We start from the raw sequence: 14,711 nt of genomic DNA on the forward strand, positions 1-14,711 counted from the left end.
CCTTAATGCCCATCACCCAGCTACCCCATCCCCCACTCACCTCCCTTTCCCCAAACCTCAGTTTGTTTCCCAGAGTCCAGAGTCTCTCACGGTTTGTCTCCCTCTCTGATTTCTTCCCATTCAGTTTTCCCTCCCTTTCCCTATGACCTCTGTACTATTCCTTATATTTTACATACAAGTGAAACCATATGATAATTGTCTTTCTCTGATCGACATCAAAAACTAATGATGTATTATATGTTGGTGAATTGAATTTAAATTAAAAAAATAAAAGCTAACTATAAAAAAAAGAGTTTCTGATTCTTTGGGAAAGAGATCTCAGATATCTCTACTTTTTATAAATACCTAAGTAATATAATATTTGGAAATTAACTTTTAGCTCCAAATTTTTTTCCTTATACTTACCAAAAGTATGCACTATTCAGGCAAAGACATAAAGGGCACTTTAATAAAAATAATATCACTTAACATTTTATTAAGCAAAATATTAGGAGTTTGATTGCATTAGGTTATATGTTATCAAACATACAATTAATATATAACTGTTTTCAAGCTATCATTGGAGAATTGATCATAAAGAATAGAAACCCTGAAATCCTAGGATCTTAGAATTGGAAAGAACCTTGAATGTCCAGTTTTCCGTCTTGTGTCCAATAGGAGGATTCGTCTGGGGTTTTCTAGGAATTTAAGACCCTGATTTAAAAAACTCTAATTGGCTGTAGAATCCACTGCAAAATGGGATTACAATAAGATCCCTACAAAATATAACTCCATCAAAAGTCAGCATTCACCAAAATGGGACAATTTAAATTTGTTACCACTTTCTCTGTAGAAAGAAAGAGAAAGAAAAAAGAAATTATTAAAAGAACACATTAAACTCTTGAGAAATTCACAAAGTGCTTCTTCATGAAGAAGTCTGGAACGTGGACTCCGGGGAGATACTGTGCTTCACTTCTAGAAACTTCTGGCCCCACCTGCTCCCAGGTCTTCAGGTCTTTTCTATGAGGATTTTTTTTTTTTTAAAGAGAAAGAGCAAAAGAGTGTACACAGGTGGGGTGGGGCGGGGGTGGGGGGAGACAGAGGGAGAGGGAGAGAGAGAATCCCAAGCAGGCTCCATGCCCAGCACGGAGCCCAATGTGGGGCTCAGTCTCATACACCCTGAGATCATATACCCTGAGATCATGACCTGAGCTGAAATCAAGAGTCAGAGGCTTAACTGACTGAGCCATCCAGGCACCCCTGCTCTGAGGATACTGACCCTTCCTACTTGCTCAGCCCTGCCCTCAGGCTCGGAACCTGCATTTGCCTGAGAAAAGAAAGGATTAGGGATTGTGAGAATGGTTCTTGAGAAACAGAGGACCATTGGGATTGTAAAGGCAAAGATTTTAGGAGAGGAAACATCTATGAGAAAAAAACGTAGACAAGGCAGGAAAGCCTGACAGAGCCATTAGACCACAAATTCCTTCAGGGTAAAGGAGAAAGGGAAGGAAGTTTCGGTGGAAGTATACCAGAATGCCCTGCAGTGTGAGGAAGGTTTGAAAGGTTCTCAGGAAGTTCAGGTGCAAACCTGACCATCAGAGGAGTTTCTTTCCAGCATGAGTGGGCTCATTTGATGGATTTTAGCGTATAGCAGAGATCTACTGAATGGCATCGGAGCTTTGGAATTATGTCATATTGGTTGCACATCTGTCATTAGTAATTCATAGTCAGTTAAATAATTGATTTAAATATTTGCAGAATGTCCAGCATGATTATGGTCTGAGAGCTCAAACACGAAACTTTTAGAAATAAGAATTTCAAGGAAAGATACGAGTGTGTTTCTTTGACTTTTACAGAAATATAAGTAATTTTCTGTGTATTCTGTGTTCAGAGAATCAGCAACATAGATACACGAAGATTTTGTAACCGGCATTTCATTACTTAGAAAGCACACATTTACTACTGTGGTCTTACATCATGGCGAGGCAGAAAACACATCTATTCCCGTAAGTTTTGCCATTGGTTGCACAGACTGGATAATATTCTCTGGTGCAGATTTGTGCTGGATTATCATACTCTTCGCATTTTGACTGTAAAACCGAAAGACAGCATAAGTTTATTGGATAATGAACATTTGAATAAAATTCATTTTTATATGAAACATCATACATATACAACAGGGTAAATATAATCAATATATGGGTACAAAGACAAATATCTATGTACATACAACCCAGCAGGAAGTTTTAAAAATTACCATTTCTTTAAGATATATACACCCTCTTCTAAGAAAAAGGCCAAGTAATTGGCATAAGTATTTTTATTACATAGCAAATCCATCCCACACTCACAATCTTCCCCAGCAGATCATGTCTCCTCCAGCCCCCTTTACCAGAGGAAATCACCAACTGAATTTTCTGTTATTTCCCGCATTTCTCTGTAATTTCACTGCATATCAATAAATATAATTCACTAAATGTCAATATTTATACATTACAAATTTATACATGTATTCATATATATGTTTAGTTTAGGGTATCTTAGTAGTGTATGCAGAGAAAACAATATTATATATACTCTTATATGACTTGCTTTTTACACTCTTGTGACCTTATATATATGCTTACATTTAGAGCTATAGTTCATTTATTTTCATTTCTATGTAACATTCTACTATGTGAATATATGGAAGTCATTATTTTTTTAATGATTTTTATTTTGGTATATTAGTCACCATACAGTATATCCTTAGTTTTTTTTTATTATGTTATGTTAGTCACCATACAGTACATCCCTAGTTTTTGATGTAAAGTTCCATGATTCATTACTTGCGTATAACACCCAGTGCACCATGCAATGCGTGCCCTCTTTAATAGGCTGGTGATGGGTATTATGGAAGTCATTATTTTTTAACATTAAACTGATCATTTGGTTGTTCATTTTTTTAATTTGTTGTATGAGGATGAATAATTCTACTCCAACACGCTTTTCTCTTTCTCAGATTCTTTTTTTTTTTTAAAGATTATATTTATTTATTTGACAGAGAAAGAGTGAGAGAGCACAAGGAGGGGGATCAGCAAGAGGCAGAGGGAGAAGCAGGCTCCCTGCTGAGCAGGGATCCTAATGTGGGACTTGATCTCAGGACCCTAGGATCATGACCTGAGCCAAAGGCAGATGCTTAACTGACTGAGCCACCCAAGCGCCCTCTTCCTCAGATTCTTGTGCACACCAGCATCTTATTGTCAAGGGATAGAATCCTGAGGTAGAAGGATATGCATTTTATCATCTTATATAATAAGGTAGGTAGTGGCAAGTGGTTTTGGATTGCTGGTTAGATTCTCTTTCTTGAATTTGGTATAATAAATATATATATATATATATGTTTTTACTTTTTGAAACCTCATTCTGTTGTATATTTGATAAATTAAGTGTTAAATTTTTCAATAAAATAAGGTTAAAATTTTATCTTTTTTTTACTTCCAAATCAATCAGTAATAACTTACTGAAATCTTGTTCTTGGATGATTTTACAAAGCCATTTTCTGCAACCAAAGCAGAGAAAAAAAAGTTAAAAACAAACAGACAAACAAAATGGACTCTGGTAAGAAGTATCCATATCTATTTGCACCAGAAATTGATATAAATTGCCTACTCATTGCACCTAATAAATGAGAATTTGTGTCAGTAGTTAAAAAAAACTTATAATGAGACAAATCTTTTTAAAAATTTAATTTCCAAAATAATCTAGCTATATGCAAAACCAGTGTGCATGCTATTTTTAAATAACCCCTTATATTTTTTTAAGATTTTATTGATTTATTTGACAGAGAGAGACAGACAGCGAGAGAGCAAACACAAGCAGGGGGAGTGGGAGAGGAAGAAGCAGGCTCCCAGTGGAGCAGGGAGCCCGATGCTGGGCTGGATCTCAGGACTCTGGAATCACACCCTGAGCCAAAGGCAGACGCTGAATGACTGAGCCTCCCAGGCGCCCCAAAGATAGTATTTTTTATATCAATTTTTAAAGGAGCTATTCTAGTATCAAGGAAGACAATGCTTAGCATGCATTTACTTAAGCAGGAAAAATTAATCAGTACTTTGTCCTATTTGGGGGGCTCCAACTGATACCTCACAACTACCTTATTCTGAAATTCATGGACAATCTTGAGCTTCATAGGTAGGTAAGTCGTCAGAAAAAAAGAATCAATAAGTTCTCCTCTACACAAGCCTTAATTTAGTAGGCTCAGAGCCGGCAAACGACACATCAGATTGTCAAGGAATGTCAGACCTAGAAGACATCATTCTTCCGACATTTTGCACTTAGCAATCATGAAATTTGGGCCCAAAAAGGAAAAAGAATTTAACTGAAGTTCTTGAGCTACAGATGAACAAAGACCTAAAAACTACTGCCTATTGTAATCTACCATTCCATTGCAACTTCTCTAATGTGGAAAATGAGAATAATGAAAGTAATTGAAGGCATTTGGATCATGCGCCTGTTTCATTTTACTGGTTTATGAATTTCAAACTCCACAAAATCAGTTTCTCTTTTCCCAAACTATAATAGCTGCTTCTTGCATTTTTTTTTCTAGGATATGTAGTGTTTCACCCAGGAATAAAACTTTACTCACCGGAATAACAAGGGAATAAGAAGGCAATGATGAAAAAAACTTTGAGTCTTGATGACAAGAGGGGCATTTTAGCAAGTCTGTAGAAGAAATCTTGAAGAATATTTATAACATTGATACACATGCTAAATTGGATACCCGAAAAGAATCCAGAACCCAGTTTTCAAATGTTTCTTACTTCTAAAGGAATTGCTCCAACCTCCTAGATGACTATTCCCTTTTATCTTCCTATGATTCAGTAAAACATAGAGTCTCATCACTTGGAAGCCCCCCACCCCCAAAAGATATACAAGAGAGCCCCCCAAAATAACTATTAACAAAATGGAAGGACTGATTATTCTCCCAACTTGTAGTCAGCCCAGAAAAAGCCTGGCTCTGTTTTTAAAAACTACATATTTGAATCTCAGTTATTTTCCTCAGGCAATAGGAACAGATGATCTCTGGAAAGACAGACCTGGAGCAATCCTCACAGCAGGGCTACACACCAGGGCCACCTCCCTAGATCCCCCACCGGACCCACCTGACACAGAGAGATAATAGGGAGTGGTGTCAGCAGCTCCGGAGTCTATGGCTGCCTTGTTCACATTTCCTGCTCAGCCATCTCCTTCTAGCTAAGTCTTTTTTATTTGTCTGCTGGTGAAGAGATGGGGTAATATTGATGGCCCAGTGCAGATAAGACACAGAGATATTCTTATCCTTCCTTGGGGCTCTAAAGTAAGTCACACGTACTTCTCAATAGATCTTCCTCAGCAGGAGGTTTGAGGACAACTTGATCTAACAAAGCAGAGGTATGGGGAAGCATCATAGATCCTAAGATAAAGAAGATACGTGAAAGCTTTCCAAGCAAGTGAGTGAAAAAGAACAAGAGCATCAAGCAGGAAAAAGAAGAGTTTGGGAATGATAATTAGATAATTAATGACCTAAGCATTTAATATTTTTTTAAAACTACAGGCATATTGGAATTATATGGGAAACTTCAAGAGTATGAATACCCTATCCTGCAGTCAAAATTGTGAATTGATTGTTAGTAGATGAGTCCTGGGCATGAGTACATTGTAAAAGCTCCCGGATGAGTCTCTAGGGCAGCCAGGTTTAGGGAAGCTTGTTAAGAGGACAGGATGCAAATATATTTTTGTAACTGAGATATAATTGACATATAACATTGTGTAAATTTAAGGTGAGCAACATGTTGATTTCGTACATTAGCGTATTGTAGTATGATTACCAACGCAGTATTAGCTAACACCTCCATCATATCCCTTCCATATCTTTCTCTTTCTCCTTCCCCTCCTCCTCCTTCCCCTCCTCCTCCTTCCCCTCCTCCTCCTTCCCCCCTCCTCCTCCTTCCCCTTCTCCTCCTCCTTCCCCTCCTCCTCCTCCTTCCCCTCCTCCTCCTTCCCCCCTCCTCCTTCCCCCCCTCCTCCTCCTTCCCCCCCTCCTCCTCCTTCCCCTTCTCCTCCTCCTTCCCCTCCTCCTCCTCCTTCCCCCCCTCCTCCTCCTTCCCCTTCTCCTCCTCCTTCCCCTCCTCCTCCTCCTTCCCCCCTCCTCCTTCCCCTCCTCCTCCTCCTTCCCCCCCTCCTCCTTCCCCCCCTCCTCCTCCTTCCCCTCCTCCTCCTTCCCCTCCTCCTCCTTCCCCTCCTCCTTCCCCTCCTCCTCCTTCCCCTCCTCCTCCTTCCCCTCCTCCTTCCCCTCCTCCTCCTTCCCCTCCTCCTCCTTCCCTCCTCCTCCTCCTTCCCTCCTCCTCCTCCTTCTCCTCCTCCTCCTCCTCCCCTTCTTCTTCTTCTTCTTCTTCCAGTGAGACAGTTAAAATCTAGTCTCCTAGCACCTTTAAAGTTTATAAAACAGTATTTTTACTATAATAACTATCCTCTGTGTTAGGTCTCCAGAACTCATTTTTTTAGAGCAGGAGAGAGAAAATTGGGGAATGAAGTTGAAACAAGATGGGACACTGCCTTAAATTATATGGTAAAAATTTGTTTTTTTCCACGAGAGATATTTGAGAGACACTGGAGGCTTTTAAAGAAAAGGGAGAGGGGCGCCTGGTTGGCTCAGTTGATTGAGCGTCCAACGCTTGGTTTTGGCTCAGATTGTGATCTCAGGGTCCTGGAATTGAGCCGGGTGTCAGGCTCCCTGCTCAGCTGGCAGTCTGCTTGTCTGCCTCTCCCTCTGCCCCTCCCCTTGCTCATTCTCCCTCTCTCTCTCTCAAATAAATAAATCTTTAAAAAGAAAAAAAAGAAAAAAAAGGGAGAGATTTATTCATTATTATTTTCTCCTTTATTAACTAATCTTCAGTCTGACTCAGTGGAAAGAGCCCTGGCAGTTGAAAAACCCGAGTACAAATCCCATCTATCACTGAGTAAGCTTGACTCAATATTCAATCATAAAGTTTGAATCCACAGTTTTCTTTATGCGCGAAGTGTGGTATCTATCTTGTATCCTGATGAGTAGGGATGAAACATTTAAACTCTCTGCAGTTAAGTGGTGTGTTCGTAGGCATTTGCCATCTTAATCCTATCCGCTACATTTTAGCCATGAGGAAGCCCAGGCTTTAGAAGGAAACTTTGAGACTAGTCATGTTTTGTGCCAATTTAATTGAAGAACCCACATCTCACAAGTACAGAAAATACTCCTTTTTTATAGTAAACTGAATATTATGCTTACGCTAGCTCTTTGAATTATTTACAAAGACACCATCAAAAATGGCTTTGGCAGACCAAGCCTTCTGGTGCAGGTATTTCAAGAAAAAGCAAACTGAGGCCTAGAACTGAAGCTGCAGGAAAGATGTTTTTACTCCATATATTGAACTTCCCTTCTTCTATGTATTTGTCAGCAGGGATTAGGACCAGGAATTCTCAGCAGAAATCTTACAGGACAGAAGACAGCAGATGATAAATTTAAGGTGTGAAAGAGAAAGCCTGCCAAGTGAGAATTCTGTATCTGGCAAAACTGTTCTTCAAAAATGAGGGAAGAAATTATGACATTCCCAGAGAAACAAAAGATGAAGGTGTTCATTACCTTTAGAGTTACCCTACAAAAAATTATGATAAAGAGAGACTTTCAATTTGAAGTGAAAGGCCGATAGACACTAACTCAAAATGATATGAAAATGTTCTCTAGTAAATGTAAATGCATGGACAACTATAAAACCCCATATTATTTTAATTTTGGTCCATAAATCCACTTTCCATTCTTTTATAGAATTTAAAAGACTAGAGCATAAAAATTAACTCAAATTTATGTTAGTTGATAGGCAATATAAGAAGATGGAATTTGTGACACCAGTAAAACAAAGTGAGGGGACAGAGCTGCAATGGAGTAAACTTTATGCAATTGAAGTTAAGTTGTTATCCATTTAAAATAGGTTGTTAATAGTATATTTAAGTATGTTAAATAACTGGAATTAAAATAAAAACTTTAAAAAACCAATAGTATATTTTTGTTATAACTGTAGTATGTTATATGTAATTCTCATGGTAACCACAGTGAAAATTTCTATAGAATATACATAGAAAACAAGAAGGGAATTAAAATATGTCACTACAAAAAATCAACTAAACACAAAGGAAGGCAGTAAGGAAGGAAATGAGGAACAAAAGAGCTTTAAGATATAGAGAAAACAAATTAAAAATGACAATAATAATTTCTTTACTATTAGTAGCTACTTTAAATGTGAACAAATTAAACTCCTCAATCAAAAGACATAAATTGGAATATCTGGGAGAGATGGCAGAATAGGAGGACCTTAAACTCACCTCATCCCACAGATACAACTAGATAACACTCACATCAGTGCAAATAACCCAGAAAGCAACCCAAAGATTGGCAGAACAAACTGCACAACTAAATGTAGATGAGAGGCCACATTGAAGAGAGTCAGAAGGGCAGAGGCAGGGTGGGGAGCTAAAACCTGAGGTCTGGCCACAGGAGGGAGCTGGGAGTGTGAAGAGGGGCAAGAAACAGACTATCACACCAGGGAGCCTGCATGGGGAAGATGAATCCCCATAGCACTTGGTTTTGGAAATCAGAGGTACTGAGTTTTGTGAGTTTTTACAACCAGTAAAAATCAGCTACACTCAGCTCTAGAAGAGCTCAGCTCTGGCACACTTTGTGGATCAGCCCTGGCCAGCCCTGGTCTCCACAGCCACTACATGTCCCCTGTGACAGAGGACCAGTTCCACCTTTTTAACCGTGCGTGCCCAACCACTACTTTCAAGAGCAGGAGAAGTAGCCGACTTTCCTAAGACACAGAGACAGACACAGAGAATTAGGGAAAATGAGGAGACAGAGGAATATGTCCCAAATGAAAAAATAGGACAAAATCATAAGCGAAACTGAGATAAGTAATATGCCCAATAGAGAATTTAAATAATTTAATGATCATAAAGTCCACTCACTGGACTTGAGAAAAGAATAGAGGACATCAGTGAGACCCTTACACAGAGATAAAAGGAACCAGTCAGAGATGAAGAACACAATAAATGAATTAAAAAACAGCTGATAGAATAAATAGCAGGCTAAAGGAAGCAGAGGAGTGAATTAATGACCTGGAAGACAGAGTAATGGAAAGTAATCAAGCTGAGAAAGTGAGGAAAAAAAGGAATTACGCAAAATGAGATGAGACTTAGAGAACTCAGTGACTCCATCAAGCATAATAACATTCGCATTATAGGGATCCCAGAAGAAGAGAGAAAAGGTGGCAGAAAAACTACTGAAGAAATAATAGCTGAGGGGCGCCTGGGTGGCACAGCGGTTAAGCGTCTGCCTTCGGCTCAGGGCGTGATCCCGGCGTTCTGGGATCGAGTCCCACATCAGGCTCTTCCGCTATGAGCCTGCTTCTTCCTCTCCCACTCCCCCTGCTTGTGTTCCCTCTCTTGATGGCTGTCTCTATCTCTGTCGAATAAATAAATAAATAAAATCTTTAAAAAAAAAAAAAGAAATAATAGCTGAAAATTTTCCTAATCTAGGGAAGGAAACAGATATCCAGATCCAGGAGGCACAGAGCTTCCCCAACAAAATCAACCCCAGGAGGTCCACACCAAGACGCATAGTAACTAAAATGGCAAAAAGTAGTGATAATGGAAGCAAATTTTAAAGTAGTAAGAGAAAGCAGTCAATACAAGGGAAACCCTAAAACTATCAGCAAATTTTTCAGAAGAAACTTCGCAGGCCAGAAAGAAGTGGCATGATATATTCAAAGTGTTAACAGGAAAAAATCTGCAGCCAAGAATAGTCTATCCAGCAAGGCTATCATTCAGAATAGGAAAGATAGAGTTTCTCAGACAAACAAAAACTAAAGGAGTTCGTGACCATTAAATCAGCCCTGTAAGAAATATTAAAAGGGACTCTTTGAGTGAAAAGGAAAAATCATAAGTGAGAATACGAAAAGCAAGAAACACAAAAGCAGTAAAAATAAGTATATCTGTAAAAATCAGTCAAGGGAGTCACAAAATAAAACTATGTAAAATATGACACCTTATACTTAAAACATGGTGGCGGTGTGGGGGAGGGGGAGCAGTAAAGAATGGGTTCAAACTTAAGCGACGATCAACTTCATACAGACTGCTATAGGCATACGATGATATTTACAAACCTAATGGTAACCACAAATCAAAAACCAATAATAAATAGGCAGAGAATAAAGGGAAAGGAATACAACTATATCACTAAAGAAATCCGGCAACCATGAAAGAGAGCAAGAGAGGAAAGGATCAGAGAAAAACTACAAAAACAGCCAAAAACAAGTAGCAAAATGGCAATGAATACATATCTATCAATAATTACTTTGAATGTAAATAGACTTAACCCTCTAATAAAAAGACATAGGGTGACAAAGTGGGTAAAAAAAATAAGACCCATCTAATTGCTGCCTAAAAAAGACTCATTTTGGACCTAAAATCACCTGCAGATTGAAAGTAAGGGGATGGAGAAACATTTATCATTCAAATTCATGTCAAAAGAAAACCAGGGTAACAATATTTATATCAGACAAAACGGACTTTAAAACAAAAGACAAAGAAGGACTCTAGACAATAATAAAGGGGGGAATCCAACAAGAAGATATAACAATTATAAATATTTATGCACCCAAACACATAAAACAGTAACAAACATAAAGGAACTAATCAATACAAATATTATATATATGTATATGTGTATATATATATATATATATAATAATAGTAGGGGACTTTAACATCCCATTTACATTAACAGATCACCTAAGCAAAAAAATCAACAAGGAAACAGTGACTTTGAATGACACACTGGAACAGATGGATTTAACAGACATAGTCAGAACATTTCATCCTAAAACAACAGAATACACATTCTTTTCAAGTGCACATGAAATATTCTCCAGGATAGATCACATGTTAGGCCACAAAACAAGTCTCAACAAATTCAAAAAGATTGAAGTCATATCTCACAACTTTTCTGACTACAATTCCATAAGAAAAAATCTGGAAAGACCCCAGATTCATGGAACTTAAATTACATGCTACTAAACAATGAATAGGTCAACCAAGAAATCAGAAAAGAAATTTAAAAAAATATATGGAAACAAATGAAAATGAAAACACAATGATCCAAAATCTTTGGGATGCAGTAAAAGCAATTCTAAGAGGGAAGTATATAATAATACTGGCCTACCCCAAGAAGCAAGAAAAATCTTAAATACATAACCTAACCTTATACCTAACGGAGCTAGAAAAGGAAAAACAAACAAAACCCAAAACAGCAGAAGGGAGAAAATAATAAGGATAAGAGAAGAAATAAATGATACAGAAACTAAAAAACAAAGAAACAAAAAATAATGGAACAGATCAATGAAACCAGGAGTTGGTTTTTTGAAAAGATAACAAAACTGATAACCTCTAGCTAGACTCACCCAAAAAATAAAGAGAGAGGACTCAAATAAACAAAATCAACTAATGAAAGAGAAGAAAGGATAACCAAACCACAGAAATATAAACAATTGTAAGAGAATATTATAAAAACTAATATGCAAAGAAATTGAACTACCTAGAGGAAATAGAAAAATTCCTCACAATATATAACCTACCAAAACGAAAACAGGAAGAAATAGAAAATTTGAACAGACTGATTACCAGCAATGAAATTCAATCAGTAATCAAAAAAACTCCCAACAAACAAAAGCCCAGGACTACATGGCTTCACAGGCGAATTCTACCAAGGATTTAATGAAAAGTTAACATCTATTCTTCTCAAACTATTCCAGAAAATAGAAGAGAAAAGAAAAACTTTCAAATTCATTCTGTGAGGCCAGAATTACCTTGATATCAAAACCAGATAAAGATACCACAAAAAAGAGAAAACTCAATATCTCTGATGAACACAGATGCAAAAATCCTCAACAAAATACCAACAATCAAATCCAACAATACATTAAAAAATATCATTTACCATGATCAAGTGGGATTTACTTCTGGGATGTAAGGGTGGTTCAATATTTGCAAATCAATCAATATGACACATCACATCAATAAGAGAAAGCCTAAAAACCATATAATCATTTCAGTAAATGCAGAAAAAACATTTGACAAAGTGCAACATCCATTCATCATAAAAATCCTCAGCAAAGTAGGTTTAGAGAGACCATATCTCAACATAATAAAGACCTTATATGAAAACCCACAGCCAACATTATACTCAATGAGGAAAAACTGAGAACTTTTTCCCTAACGTCAGAAATAAGACAAGAATGTTCACTCTCACCACTTTTATATAACATAGTACTGGAAGTCCTAGCCACAGCCATCAGACAACAAAAAGAAATAAAGAAGTAAAACTTTCACTATTTCACTATTTGCCAAAGACATGATATTATAGACGCCACCAAAAAACTACTAGAACTGATTAATGAATTCAGTCAAGTCACAGAATACAAAATCAATGTACAGAAATGTGTTGCATTTCTGCATACTGATTAATGAAGCAGCAGAAAGAGAAATTAAGAAAACAATCCCATTTATAACTGCACCAAAAATAATAAAATACTTAGTAATAAACTTAACCAAGGAGGTGAAAAACCTGTACTCTGAAAACTACAAAACACGGATGAAAGAAACTGAGAGGACACAAAGAAATGGAAAGACATTGTATGCTCATGGATTGGAAGAAAACATATTAGTAAAATGTCCATACTACCCAAAGCAATCCACACACAATTAATGCAACCCTCATAAAAATACCAACACCATTTTTCACAGAGGTAGAACAAACAATCCTAAAATTGATATGGAACCACGAAAGACCCTGAATTGCCGAAGCAACCCTGAGAAAGAAAAACAAATCTGGAGGTATAACAATTCCAGGCTTCACACAGCTGTAGTGATCACACAGCTGTAGTGATCAAAACATTATGGTACTTGTACAAAGGCAGACACATAGATCAATAGAATGTAATAGAAAACCCAGGAACAAACCCACAATTATACAATCAATTGAACTTCTACAAAGGAGGAATATGCATTGGGAAAAGGACAGTGTCTTCAACAAATGGTGCTGGGAAAAAGGTACAGCTACATGAAAAAGAACAAGCTGGACCACTTTCCTACACCATATACAAAAATAAACTCAAAATGGATTAAAGATCTAAATGTGAGACCTGAAACCGTAAAAATCCTTGAGGGGAGCACAGGCAGTAATTTCTCTGACATTGGCCATAGCAACATTCTTCTAGATATGTTTCCTGAGGTAAGGGAAATAAAAGCAAAAATAAACTATTGGGACTACATCAAAATAAAAAGCTTCTGCACAGCAATGGAAACAATCAACAAAATTAAAAGGCAACCTACTGAATGGGAGAAGATGTTTGCAAATGACATATTCAATAAAAGGTTAGTATTCAAAAAATATAAAGAACTTTTACAAATCAACAACCAAAAAACCAAACAATCGAGTTTTAAAAAAATGGGCAGAAGACATGAACAGACATTTCTCCAAAGAAGGCATCCAGATGGCCAACAGACACATGAAAAGATGCTCAACATCACTCATTCAGGGAAATAGATTTTTGGGCTATATTGAATTGCAAATCAGGCTATATCAAAATGCAAAAAAAAATCTGTACATCAAAGGACACAGCTAACACTGAAAATGAAACCCCCAGAATGAAAGAAAATATTTGAAAATCATATCTAATAAGGAGTTAAGATCCATAATATACAAAGAACTCCTACAACTAAATAATAAAAGAAATCTGACTATAAAATGAGCAAAAGATTTGAATGGACATTTCTCCAAAGAAGATATATAAATGACAAACAGGTCTATAAAAAGATGCTCACTATCACTAAGCATTTGGGAAATGAAAAAAAAATAATTTTACCTCCTATTCCTCATGCCTACTAAGATCACTATTATCAAGAAAAAAAAAACTCAGAAAATAATAATTGGTGGTAAGGATGCAGAGAAATTGGAATCCTTGTGCTTTGTTGGTGGGAATACAAAATAGTACAGCCACCTGTAGGACACAATACTATGGTTTCTCAAAAAATTAAAAATAGAATTACCATGTGATCTGGCAATTCTACCTCAAAGTATATTTCCAAAAATGTTACACTGAGGATCTTGAAGAAATATTCGCACACTCATTTATAGCAGCACTATTCTTTTTTAATCATATATTAACATTTTATTTTTTTATTTTTTATTTTTTTAATGTTTTTTTATTATATTATGTTAGTCACCATACAGTACATCCCTGGTTTTTGATGTAAAGTCCGATGATTCATTAGTTGCGTATAACACCGAGTGCACCATGCAATATGTGCCCTCCTTGCTACCCATCACCAGTCTATCCCATTCCCCCACCCCTCTCCCCTCTGAAGCCCTCAGTTTGTTTCTCAGAGTCCATAGTCTCTCATGTTTCATTCCCCCTTCTGATTACTCCCCCTTTCTTCTTCCCTTTCTTCTCCTACCAATCTTCCTAGTTCTTATGTTCCATAGATGAGAGAAACCATATGATAATTGTCTTTCTCTGCTTGACTTATTTCACTTAGCATTATCTCCTCCAGTGCCATCCATGTTGCAGCAAATGTTGAGAAATCGTTCTTTTTGATAGCTGAGTAATATTCCATTGTATATA

At 37.1% G+C, this 14,711-nt stretch overlaps 1 protein-coding gene across 2 annotated transcripts in view; it reads right to left on the reverse strand.

Annotated features, from left to right (window-relative positions):
• Positions 1-450: 450 nt before the first annotated feature.
• LOC113263922 (uncharacterized) overlaps positions 451-14,711 on the reverse strand; it is a 124,318-nt gene continuing 110,057 nt past the window's right edge. The window contains exons 8-9 of one of the 2 annotated variants that reach the window (XM_057312238.1): positions 1,954-2,069; positions 451-826 (exon numbers count right to left, since the gene is read on the reverse strand). In XM_057312238.1, the coding sequence (XP_057168221.1) occupies positions 1,955-2,069 (115 nt within the window). In that variant the 3' untranslated portion in view covers positions 451-826; position 1,954. Of the gene's footprint in view, positions 2,070-3,482; positions 3,521-14,711 lie in introns of both variants that reach the window. The other variant, XM_057312237.1, reaches the window with a different exon arrangement.

The sequence above is a fragment of the Ursus arctos genome, unplaced genomic scaffold (assembly GCF_023065955.2).
Source record: "Ursus arctos isolate Adak ecotype North America unplaced genomic scaffold, UrsArc2.0 scaffold_15, whole genome shotgun sequence".
Classification (NCBI taxonomy): domain Eukaryota; kingdom Metazoa; phylum Chordata; class Mammalia; order Carnivora; family Ursidae; genus Ursus; species Ursus arctos.